Source organism: Tachypleus tridentatus, unplaced genomic scaffold (genome assembly GCF_004210375.1).
Source record: "Tachypleus tridentatus isolate NWPU-2018 unplaced genomic scaffold, ASM421037v1 Hic_cluster_1, whole genome shotgun sequence".
NCBI classification, from domain to species: Eukaryota; Metazoa; Arthropoda; class Merostomata; order Xiphosura; family Limulidae; genus Tachypleus; species Tachypleus tridentatus.
In genome coordinates, this window is record NW_027467777.1 from 29,907,640 (window position 1) to 29,920,379 (window position 12,740).

A 12,740-nucleotide genomic window follows, 5' to 3' on the forward strand; every position below is an offset into this window, starting at 1 on the left:
GTAAAGTCTTGTCTTGTTTTTATAAGCTGAGAAGAGAAATAGCTATATTTCTTATCGAGAAATATAGAGCCGATCCACTTCTGTCGGATCCAACCTGGTTGTCATTTTTGGTTGACATCACATCCCACATGAATGAATTGAACTTGAAACTTCAGTGGAGGAATAACCTTATATGTGATCTCTATAAAATCATTATAGGATTTTGGAGAAAGCTGTCATTGTTTGAAGTACATTTGGAAGGAGGAAACCTCTCTCATTTTCAGTGTTTCAATGAGTTTCATGCTGGAATCACAGAAGATGTCAACCTGGAGTTTCCAAAAAGATTATTGGTGATTTAAATAAGCATTTTTAGAGAGATTTTTGGATCTCGACAAAATCAAAAGTGACATTCTCCTTTTTCAGAATCCTTTTGATTGTGTCATTGATGACATGCCAGTGGAACTTCAGCTGGAGGTCATCAATTTGCAAGAAAATGACTTGTTGAAAGCAAAACACAGAGAGGGGCAACTTATTGAATTTTACAGTTGCATACCTGAAGATGATTTTCCAAAGCTGAAGCAGTTCGAATCTGGTATGGCATCAGTGTTCGGAACAACTTATATCTGTGAACAAGCATTTTCAAAAATGAAGTATGTGAAGTCGGTACATCAATCAAGGTTGACTGATGAACATTTGAAAGCAATTCTAATGATTGGATGCAGCAATTCAAAACTAAACATTGAAGATATTTTGAAAGCCAAATACCAATTTCATAAATCTCACTAACTTTTTTGTGGCTTAGTGAAATTCAGATATGTACTCACTATGTGCAATGTGACAATTGTTTTTGCTAATGTCACCTTCCTTGATAGCCTGTTGGTAAATAAAAATGTTGGTTGTATTTCTGTTTGTTTTTTATTATATGTGTGTTTTGCATGCTACTCCCACATGGCTAATGTGGCATCATAACTTAGTGTTAAGTTTTTACAGAGAGCTTTCGTTCTAGCTTATGAGTATTGAACATAATGATCATGCGGCCTGCACTTCTCATTCCCCAAGTAATCTGGCCCCCTGTGAAAAAATTTGGTGACCCCTGGTCTAGATATAATCTACTTTCAAACACGTAATCCTGGACGAAACCTAATATTAAATCCTTTGGTCTACACGTAATCTACTTTCAAACATAATTCTGGACAAAACCTAATATTAAATCCTTTGGTCTACACGTAATCTACTTTCAAACATAATTCTGGACAAAACCTAATATTAAATCCTTTGGTCTACGTAATCTACTTTCAAACATAATTCTGGACAAAACCTAATATTAAATCCTTTGGTCTACACGTAGTAATCTACTTTCAAACATAATTCTGGACAAAACCTAATATTAAATCCTTTGGTCTACACGTAATCTACTTTCAAACATAATTCTGGACAAAACCTAATATTAAATCCTTTGGTCTACACGTAATCTACTTTCAAACATAATCCTGGACGAAACCTAATATTAAATCCTTTGGTCTACACGTAATCTACTTTCAAACATAATTCTGGACAAAACCTAATATTAAATCCTTTGGTCTACACGTAATCTACTTTCAAACATAATTCTGGACAAAACCTAATATTAAATCCTTTGGTCTACGTAATCTACTTTCAAACATAATTCTGGACAAAACCTAATATTAAATCCTTTGGTCTACACGTAATCTACTTTCAAACATAATCCTGGACGAAACCTAATATTAAATCCTTTGGTCTACACGTAATCTACTTTCAAACATAATCCTGGACGAAACCTAATATTAAATCCTTTGGTCTACACGTAATCTACTTTCAAACATAATTCTGGACAAAACCTAATATTAAATCCTTTGGTCTACACGTAATCTACTTTCAAACATAATTCTGGACAAAACCTAATATTAAATCCTTTGGTCTACACGTAATCTACTTTTAAACATATAATTCTGGACAAAACCTAATATTAAATCCTTTGGTCTACACGTAATCTACTTTCAAACATAATTCTGGACAAAACCTAATATTAAATCCTTTGGTCTACACGTAATCTACTTTCAAACATAATTCTGGACAAAACCTAATATTAAATCCTTTGGTCTACACGTAATCTACTTTCAAACATAATTCTGGACAAAACCTAATATTAAATCCTTTGGTCTACACGTAATCTACTTTCAAACATAATTCTGGACAAAACCTAATATTAAATCCTTTGGTCTACACGTAATCTACTTTCAAACATAATTCTGGACAAAACCTAATATTAAATCCTTTGGTCTACACGTAATCTACTTTCAAACATAATTCTGGACAAAACCTAATATTAAATCCTTTGGTCTACACGTAATCTACTTTCAAACATAATTCTGGACAAAACCTAATATTAAATCCTTTGGTCTACACGTAATCTACTTTCAAACATAATTCTGGACAAAACCTAATATTAAATCCTTTGGTCTACACGTAATCTACTTTCAAACATAATTCTGGACAAAATCTAATATTAAATCCTTTGGGCTACACGTAATCTACTTTCAAACATAATTCTGGACAAAACCTAATATTAAATCCTTTGGTCTAGAAGTAATCTACTTTTAAACATAATTCTGGGCAAAACCTAATATTAAATCCTTTGGTCTACACGTAATCTACTTTCAAACATATAATTCTGGGCATCACACTTTGACATCTTTCAACAGTATTTATGATTCGAACGACTTTATTGACAAGAGTTAAAAAAGTTAGTAATACTGTTTGAGTGTGGTGTCTTGATAGACAAAGTCACTTTATCACATTTAGTTAATTTCATTATCTATCAACACTTCAAGCAGTATTACTCACTTGATTTCTTCTTCCACGTTTCCTTGAAGCAAACTGGCCCGGTGTTTTAATGAGGAATAGTAACGGAAACTGGGCGACGGATATAAATGGTCTCCTTCTATTGTGAAGGCTTCTCGACAGTTTGTTGGGACGTTGTTTAACATGACTTGACGAGCTTTTTCTTTGTCAGGAATCAGAAGAATACACTCGATCATCCGCTAGAAAAACGTAAAATAAGAGTAGCCATATTTTGTCATTTTCCTCATCTTTCTACACCAAATTCCAACATTTTCAAACCTATACATGCACACTTATTACACACCAATATTCTAATTTTTATGGAGACAACACACTTCAATCAGTACAATGGCTCAAAAGATAGATTGGAACACAGAAACACTATCTATATGAACCGTTTGTTACAATAACGTTTTTATAAGATGATACTGGCAACATTAGAAACAGTGGACAGAGTGTCATTGATGATACTGGCAACATTAGAAACAGTGGACAGAGTGTCATTGATGATACTGGCAACATTAGAAACAGTGGACAGAGTGTCATTGATGATACTGGCAACATTAGAAACAGTGGACAGAGTGTCATTGATGATACTGGCAACATTAGAAACAGTGGACAGAGTGTCATTGATGATACTGGCAACATTAGAAACAGTGGACAGAGTGTCATTGATGATACTGGCAACATTAGAAACAGTGGACAGAGTGTCATTGATGATACTGGCAACATTAGAAACAGTGGACAGAGTGTCATTGATGATACTGGCAACATTAGAAACAGTGGACAGAGTGTCATTGATGATACTGGCAACATTAGAAACAGTGGACAGAGTGTCATTGATGATACTGGCAACATTAGAAACAGTGGACAGAGTGTCATTGATGATACTGGCAACATTAGAAACAGTGGACAGAGTGTCATTGATGATACTGGCAACATTAGAAACAGTGGACAGAGTGTCATTGATGATACTGGCAACATTAGAAACAGTGGACAGAGTGTCATTGATGATACTGGCAACATTAGAAACAGTGGACAGAGTGTCATTGATGATACTGGCAACATTAGAAACAGTGGACAGAGTGTCATTGATGATACTGGCAACATTAGAAACAGTGGACAGAGTGTCATTGATGATACTGGCAACATTAGAAACAGTGGACAGAGTGTCATTGATGATACTGGCAACATTAGAAACAGTGGACAGAGTGTCATTGATGATACTGGCAACATTAGAAACAGTGGACAGAGTGTCATTGATGATACTGGCAACATTAGAAACAGTGGACAGAGTGTCATTGATGATACTGGCAACATTAGAAACAGTGGACAGAGTGTCATTGATGATACTGGCAACATTAGAAACAGTGGACAGAGTGTCATTGATGATACTGGCAACATTAGAAACAGTGGACAGAGTGTCATTGATGATATTGGCAACATTAGAAACAGTGGACAGAGTGTCATTGATGATACTGGCAACATTAGAAACAGTGGACAGAGTGTCATTGATGATACTGGCAACATTAGAAACAGTGGACAGAGTGTCATTGATGATATTGGCAACATTAGAAACAGTGGACAGAGTGTCATTGATGATACTGGCAACATTAGAAACAGTGGACAGAGTGTCATTGATGATACTGGCAACATTAGAAACAGTGGACAGAGTGTCATTGATGATACTGGCAACATTAGAAACAGTGGACAGAGTGTCATTGAAATACCATATGTGTCCTCTTCTTCAAATACTTTAAACGTACTGAAGAAACTATATGACAATCATAACAGTAATGTTTCATGACAAATACACTTAATTATTACATGACATGGAAATGTGCTTGTTTATCTAATAAACACACTAAAACTGTTTAGAGATGTGGTTCTTTATGTAGTGTAATAAGTACAGTAAAACTGTTTAGAGATGTGGTTGTTTATCTAGTGTAATAAGCACTCTAAAACTGGTTAGAGATGTGTCTGTTTATGTTACATAACAAGCACACTAAAACTGTTTAGAGATATGTCTGTATACAGAACGTAATAAGCACACTAAAACTGTTTAGATATGTGGCTGTATACAGAATGTAACAAGTACACTAAAACTGTTTAGAGATATGTCTGTATACAGAATGTAACAAGCACACTAAAACTGTTTACAGATACGTCTGTATACAGAACGTTACAAGCACACTAAAACTGTTTACAGATATGTCTGTATATAGAACGTAACAAGCACACTAAAACTGATTACAGATGTGTCTGTTTATAGAACGTAACAAGCACACTAAAACTGTTTAGAGATGTGGTTGTTTATCTAGTGTAATAAGCACACTAAAACTGTTCAGATGTGGTTCTTTATGTAGTGTAATAAGCACACTAAAACTGTTTAGAGATGTGGCTGCATACATCACGTAACAAGCACACTAAAACTGTTTAGATATATGGCTGTATACAGAACGTAATAAGCACACTAAAACTGTTTAGATATGTGGCTGTATACAGAATGTAACAAGTACACTAAAACTGTTTAGAGATATGTCTGTATACAGAATGTAACAAGCACACTAAAACTGTTTACAGATATGTCTGTATATAGAACGTAACAAGCACACTAAAACTGATTACAGATGTGTCTGTTTATAGAACGTAACAAGCACACTAAAACTGTTTAGAGATGTGGTTGTTTATCTAGTGTAATAAGCACACTAAAACTGTTTACAGATGTGACTGTATATAGTATGTTTACAGCTGTTTAAGTGAGTGGAATATTAATGTACTGACATTACAAAACAACTTTTCACAAATCTGTCAGTAGTACGAACACGTATGCTTCACTATGTGGATAGTTTAAAACTTACCTGATATGGATAGTTTAAAACTTACCTGATATGGATAGTTTAAAACTTACCTGATCAATAAGACAGTTGACTATGACCGGATCTTTAATGGATAACATTTCCAGGACACTTTGGAATTCTGAGCTTTGTACAGCAAAATCCACTACATTGTACAGCTGAAAGAACAAATAATTCTCAAGAACCAACAAAAGTTTGTTATGAACAAAAGGCAGTGACAAATGTCATCAAATTATACTTACAAAGCAGCACAATCTGGTGAGTATTTACAGAACTATCTGTAATATAAAAACAACTTGAAATATAATAGAACACATCTACTTGAAGTTCACAACAACAGAATAACACGATAATTACCAACTGAAAACCTTCTCTATAAAATTAATATAAACAGAATTATCATGTTTTTATCTTGATGAAGTATCCAGTAACTGGTCTGAAGTAATGTTCATTCAAGTTTCAAAGAGAGAACAAATAAAGCTAGATGTTTGTAAAAGAAAAGGTTTAATTCCAATAAATAAGAAAGATGTCGGGTATCTTCATTGTCCTTTACACAGAAATACAAAACTTTCTTTTAAAACTTTTAACTACTACAATGTATCTCAAGACAGCTGGTATTGATATTAAAACTTTTATTAAAATAGAGAACAATGTGTCGACCTTCTTAGATCATCTTCAGGTTAATAACAAGAGTTTGCAACTGACCGTTGCCTAACACGTCTTAGGGAGAAGAGTTAACGGATACGGGGTTGTTTGGGACATTACAGTTAGATGTTAGGTTATAAATTACCTAACATCTAACTACAATGCCACCTACAATTAGTAACAAATAAGTTATTATAATTCATTTTTCAACATAAACTTTGAAGCAGCTTTGAAATAATAGATTGTTTTTATAAAAAAACAGAGTGAAAAAGCATTATTTTCTTAAAATATAATCCAAATATATTAAAGCGTCATTTTAAAGTATTTACTCAAACATTATTTGTCAATCCAAATCCTGCTACAAAAGTAAAAAAGATCAAGATATTAGAATGTTTTAAATCACATTAAGTACGTACGATGTTTTATCAAATAAATTTCAACCACAAGGTTTTACTTTTCTTTAATGTGCGAATAAAAAAAAATATGAATTTATTTTATGAAAGCTCTTCAATTTAATGGTACCATTTTGATCTTAAAGGCAAGGTCGACTCAGCTATTAATCAATTGGTTAAGAGCCTTTCCTTGGAAAGTGGTATGAGTGATATCCAAGGATCTGACTACTACTGCTAAAAGGAAAGACATTACCAACCTTTTCCTGGAAAGTAGCACATATAATCTGAGGTTTCCTTCCATCTACAAGAACTCTATTTATTAAGTCTTGTAGAAGTTTTTCATCCTTATGGTTGTCACAACAGAAAGCAAACATCAATGACTTGAGACAAGTTTCAACAGCAAGTGCCCAGTTTGGATCTTTGAGATGAATGCAAGATCCTAAATGTAAAAAAATAAAAGGTATTGTGACAAGTTCTTTCAAATTAAAACATAATGAACACAATTACAACAACATCATCAGGTAACTCTTAATAAGGTAATGTATGAACAAATAAGGAAAGTTAAACTGTATTTGTGACAGTTTATTGGTTTATTGTTTATTGGTGCCTTATATAAGCAACTCTTTTATTACATATGCCACAAGACTTCTGCTACCCTCTATTGGAATCATGCAATTTCAACTTGTGTCTCATGTAAATCATCATGTGCACCTGTCCATCAATAGGAGTAAAATATACTCATGTGAGCACGTGGTTCCCTCTGAGTATTTCTACAAACGATCACTTGAAAGTTTGACAGATGGTGGAAGTAACAGAAGTGAGTGAGGAGAAACTGTGACTGAGGGAAGAACCTAATTGAAATACATTTTCAGTGTAAAAAAATCATAATTTCTGAAGGAAGAACCTAACTGAAATACATTTTCAGTGTAAGAAAATCATAACTTCTGAGGGAAGAACCTAATTAAAATACATTTTCAGTGTAAAAAAATCATAACTTCTGTGGGAAGAACCCAATTGAAATATATTTTCAGTGTAAGAAAATCATAACTTCTGAGGGAAGAACCTACTTGAAATACATTTTCAGTGTAAGAAAATCATAACTTCTGAGGGAAGTACCTACTTGAAATACATTTTCAGTGTAAGAAAATAATAACTTCAATATGGTACTTCCCTCTACTCACAAGATCAACTGGAACCCCACATTGATTAGGAGGAGGGACTAGTGCAAGGGAAGAACAGATGTACGCCCTAAAAGTGTCCAAATGATACCCTTGGAGATGAGAGAAGATAAGATTTAGAGAGGGGAACTGCACCACTTCTGATCCAGTTATACTGTTCATTCAGGTGTGGATCACAGTAAACATTGGGTGGATAATGAGCAAAGTACATCCTAGTTGGAGAGAACATGGTAAGAAAGTGACCATAAGGGGAATGAATTATAGTAACTCAATCCAACAATAAGAAAGTAGGTAACTGAATATGTGTCCAACAGTGTAGATTGCAAAGTACATCCTAGTTGGAGAGAACATGGTAAGAAAGTGACCATAAGGGGAATGAATTATAGTAACTCAATCCAACAATAAGAAAGTAGGTAACTGAATATGTGTCCAACAGTGTAGATTGCAAAGTACATCCTAGTTGGAGAGAACATGGTAAGAAAGTGACCATAAGGGGAATGAATTATAGTAACTCAATCCAACAATAAGAAAGTAGGTAACTGAATATGTGTCCAACAGTGTAGATTGCAAAGTACATCCTAGTTGGAGAGAACATGGTAAGAAAGTGACCATAAGGGGAATGAATTATAGTAACTCAATCCAACAATAAGAAAGTAGGTAACTGAATATGTGTCCAACAGTGTAGATTGCAAAGTACATCCTAGTTGGAGAGAACATGGTAAGAAAGTGACCATAAGGGGAATGAATTATAGTAACTCAATCCAACAATAAGAAAGTAGGTAACTGAATATGTGTCCAACAGTGTAGATTGCAAAGTACATCCTAGTTGGAGAGAACATGGTAAGAAAGTGACCATAAGGGGAATGAATTATAGTAACTCAATCCAACAATAAGAAAGTAGGTAACTGAATATGTGTCCAACAGTGTAGATTGCAAAGTACATACTAGTTGGAGAGAACATGGTAAGAAAGTGACCATAAGGGGAATGAATTATAGTAACTCAATCCAACAATAAGAAAGTAGGTAACTGAATATGTGTCCAACAGTGTAGATTGCAAAGTACATCCTAGTTGGAGAGAACATGGTAAGAAAGTGACCATAAGGGGAATGAATTATAGTAACTCAATCCAACAATAAGAAAGTAGGTAACTGAATATGTGTCCAACAGTGTAGATTGCAAAGTACATCCTAGTTGGAGAGAACATGGTAAGAAAGTGACCATAAGGGGAATGAATTATAGTAACTCAATCCAACAATAAGAAAGTAGGTAACTGAATATGTGTCCAACAGTGTAGATTGCAAAGTACATCCTAGTTGGAGAGAACATGGTAAGAAAGTGACCATAAGGGGAATGAATTATAGTAACTCAATCCAACAATAAGAAAGTAGGTAACTGAATATGTGTCCAACAGTGTAGATTGCAAAGTACATCCTAGTTGGAGAGAACATGGTAAGAAAGTGACCATAAGGGGAATGAATTATTGTAACTCAATCCAACAATAAGAAAGTAGGTAACTGAATATGTGTCCAACAGTGTAGATTGCAAAGTACATCCTAGTTGGAGAGAACATGGTAAGAAAGTGACCATAAGGGGAATGAATTATAGTAACTCAATCCAACAATAAGAAAGTAGGTAACTGAATATGTGTCCAACAGTGTAGATTGCAAAGTACATCCTAGTTGGAGAGAACATGGTAAGAAAGTGACCATAAGGGGAATGAATTATTGTAACTCAATCCAACAATAAGAAAGTAGGTAACTGAATATGTGTCCAACAGTGTAGATTGCAAAGTACATCCTAGTTGGAGAGAACATGGTAAGAAAGTGACCATAAGGGGAATGAATTATTGTAACTCAATCCCACAATAAGAAAGTAGGTAACTGAATATGTGTCCAACAGTGTAGATTGCAAAGTACATCCTAGTTGGAGAGAACATGGTAAGAAAGTGACCATAAGGGGAATGAATTATTGTAACTCAATCCAACAATAAGAAAGTAGGTAACTGAATATGTGTCCAACAGTGTAGATTGCAAAGTACATCCTAGTTGGAGAGAACATGGTAAGAAAGTGACCATAAGGGGAATGAATTATAGTAACTCAATCCAACAATAAGAAAGTAGGTAACTGAATATGTGTCCAACAGTGTAGATTGCAAAGTACATCCTAGTTGGAGAGAACATGGTAAGAAAGTGACCATAAGGGGAATGAATTATTGTAACTCAATCCAACAATAAGAAAGTAGGTAACTGAATATGTGTCCAACAGTGTAGATTGCAAAGTACATCCTAGTTGGAGAGAACATGGTAAGAAAGTGACCATAAGGGGAATGAATTATAGTAACTCAATCCAACAATAAGAAAGTAGGTAACTGAATATGTGTCCAACAGTGTAGATTGCAAAGTACATCCTAGTTGGAGAGAACATGGTAAGAAAGTGACCATAAGGGGAATGAATTATAGTAACTCAATCCAACAATAAGAAAGTAGGTAACTGAATATGTGTCCAACAGTGTAGATTGCAAAGTACATCCTAGTTGGAGAGAACATGGTAAGAAAGTGACCATAAGGGGAATGAATTATAGTAACTCAATCCAACAATAAGAAAGTAGGTAACTGAATATGTGTCCAACAGTGTAGATTGCAAAGTACATCCTAGTTGGAGAGAACATGGTAAGAAAGTGACCATAAGGGGAATGAATTATAGTAACTCAATCCAACAATAAGAAAGTAGGAAACTGAATATGTGTCCAACAGTGTAGATTGCAAAGTACATCCTAGTTGGAGAGAACATGGTAAGAAAGTGACCATAAGGGGAATGAATTATAGTAACTCAATCCCACAATAAGAAAGTAGGTAACTGAATATGTGTCCAACAGTGTAGATTGCAAAGTACATCCTAGTTGGAGAGAACATGGTAAGAAAGTGACCATAAGGGGAATGAATTATAGTAACTCAATCCCACAATAAGAAAGTAGGTAACTGAATATGTGTCCAACAGTGTAGATTGCAAAGTACATCCTAGTTGGAGAGAACATGGTAAGAAAGTGACCATAAGGGGAATGAATTATAGTAACTCAATCCAACAATAAGAAAGTAGGTAACTGAATATGTGTCCAACAGTGTAGATTGCAAAGTACATCCTAATTGGAGAGAACATGGTAAGAAAGTGACCATAAGGGGAATGAATTATAGTAACTCAATCCAACAATAAGAAAGTAGGTAACTGAATATGTGTCCAACAGTGTAGATTGCAAAGTACATCCTAGTTGGAGAGAACATGGTAAGAAAGTGACCATAAGGGGAATGAATTATAGTAACTCAATCCCACAATAAGAAAGTAGGTAACTGAATATGTGTCCAACAGTGTAGATTGCAAAGTACATCCTAGTTGGAGAGAACATGGTAAGAAAGTGACCATAAGGGGAATGAATTATAGTAACTCAATCCCACAATAAGAAAGTAGGTAACTGAATATGTGTCCAACAGTGTAGATTGCAAAGTACATCCTAGTTGGAGAGAACATGGTAAGAAAGTGACCATAAGGGGAATGAATTATAGTAACTCAATCCAACAATAAGAAAGTAGGTAACTGAATATGTGTCCAACAGTGTAGATTGCAAAGTACATCCTAGTTGGAGAGAACATGGTAAGAAAGTGACCATAAGGGGAATGAATTATAGTAACTCAATCCAACAATAAGAAAGTAGGTAACTGAATATGTGTCCAACAGTGTAGATTGCAAAGTACATCCTAGTTGGAGAGAACATGGTAAGAAAGTGACCATAAGGGGAATGAATTATAGTAACTCAATCCAACAATAAGAAAGTAGGTAACTGAATATGTGTCCAACAGTGTAGATTGCAAAGTACATCCTAGTTGGAGAGAACATGGTAAGAAAGTGACCATAAGGGGAATGAATTATAGTAACTCAATCCCACAATAAGAAAGTAGGTAACTGAATATGTGTCCAACAGTGTAGATTGCAAAGTACATCCTAGTTGGAGAGAACATGGTAAGAAAGTGACCATAAGGGGAATGAATTATAGTAACTCAATCCAACAATAAGAAAGTAGGTAACTGAATATGTGTCCAACAGTGTAGATTGCAAAGTACATCCTAGTTGGAGAGAACATGGTAAGAAAGTGACCATAAGGGGAATGAATTATAGTAACTCAATCCAACAATAAGAAAGTAGGTAACTGAATATGTGTCCAACAGTGTAGATTGCAAAGTACATCCTAGTTGGAGAGAACATGGTAAGAAAGTGACCATAAGGGGAATGAATTATAGTAACTCAATCCAACAATAAGAAAGTAGGTAACTGAATATGTGTCCAACAGTGTAGATTGCAAAGTACATCCTAGTTGGAGAGAACATGGTAAGAAAGTGACCATAAGGGGAATGAATTATAGTAACTCAATCCAACAATAAGAAAGTAGGTAACTGAATATGTGTCCAACAGTGTAGATTGCAAAGTACATCCTAGTTGGAGAGAACATGGTAAGAAAGTGACCATAAGGGGAATGAATTATAGTAACTCAATCCAACAATAAGAAAGTAGGTAACTGAATATGTGTCCAACAGTGTAGATTGCAAAGTACATCCTAGTTGGAGAGAACATGGTAAAAAAGTGACCATAAGGGGAATGAATTATAGTAACTCAATCCAACAATAAGAAAGTAGGTAACTGAATATGTGTCCAACAGTGTAGATTGCAAAGTACATCCTAGTTGGAGAGAACATGGTAAGAAAGTGACCATAAGGGGAATGAATTATAGTAACTCAATCCAACAATAAGAAAGTAGGTAACTGAATATGTGTCCAAC

The 12,740-nt window shown here is 34.6% G+C and overlaps 1 protein-coding gene across 1 annotated transcript in view; it reads right to left on the reverse strand.

Annotated features, from left to right (window-relative positions):
• The window catches only part of LOC143241621 (structural maintenance of chromosomes protein 6-like), a 40,692-nt gene that overhangs the window by 22,455 nt on the left and 5,497 nt on the right, over positions 1 to 12,740 (reverse strand). Inside the window, exons 2-4 of the mRNA XM_076484798.1 lie at positions 6,994 to 7,175; positions 5,753 to 5,857; positions 2,845 to 3,041 (exon numbers count right to left, since the gene is read on the reverse strand). Coding sequence (XP_076340913.1) covers positions 2,845 to 3,041; positions 5,753 to 5,857; positions 6,994 to 7,110 — 419 coding nt within the window. The 5' untranslated portion in view covers positions 7,111 to 7,175. The remainder of the gene's footprint in view (positions 1 to 2,844; positions 3,042 to 5,752; positions 5,858 to 6,993; positions 7,176 to 12,740) is intronic.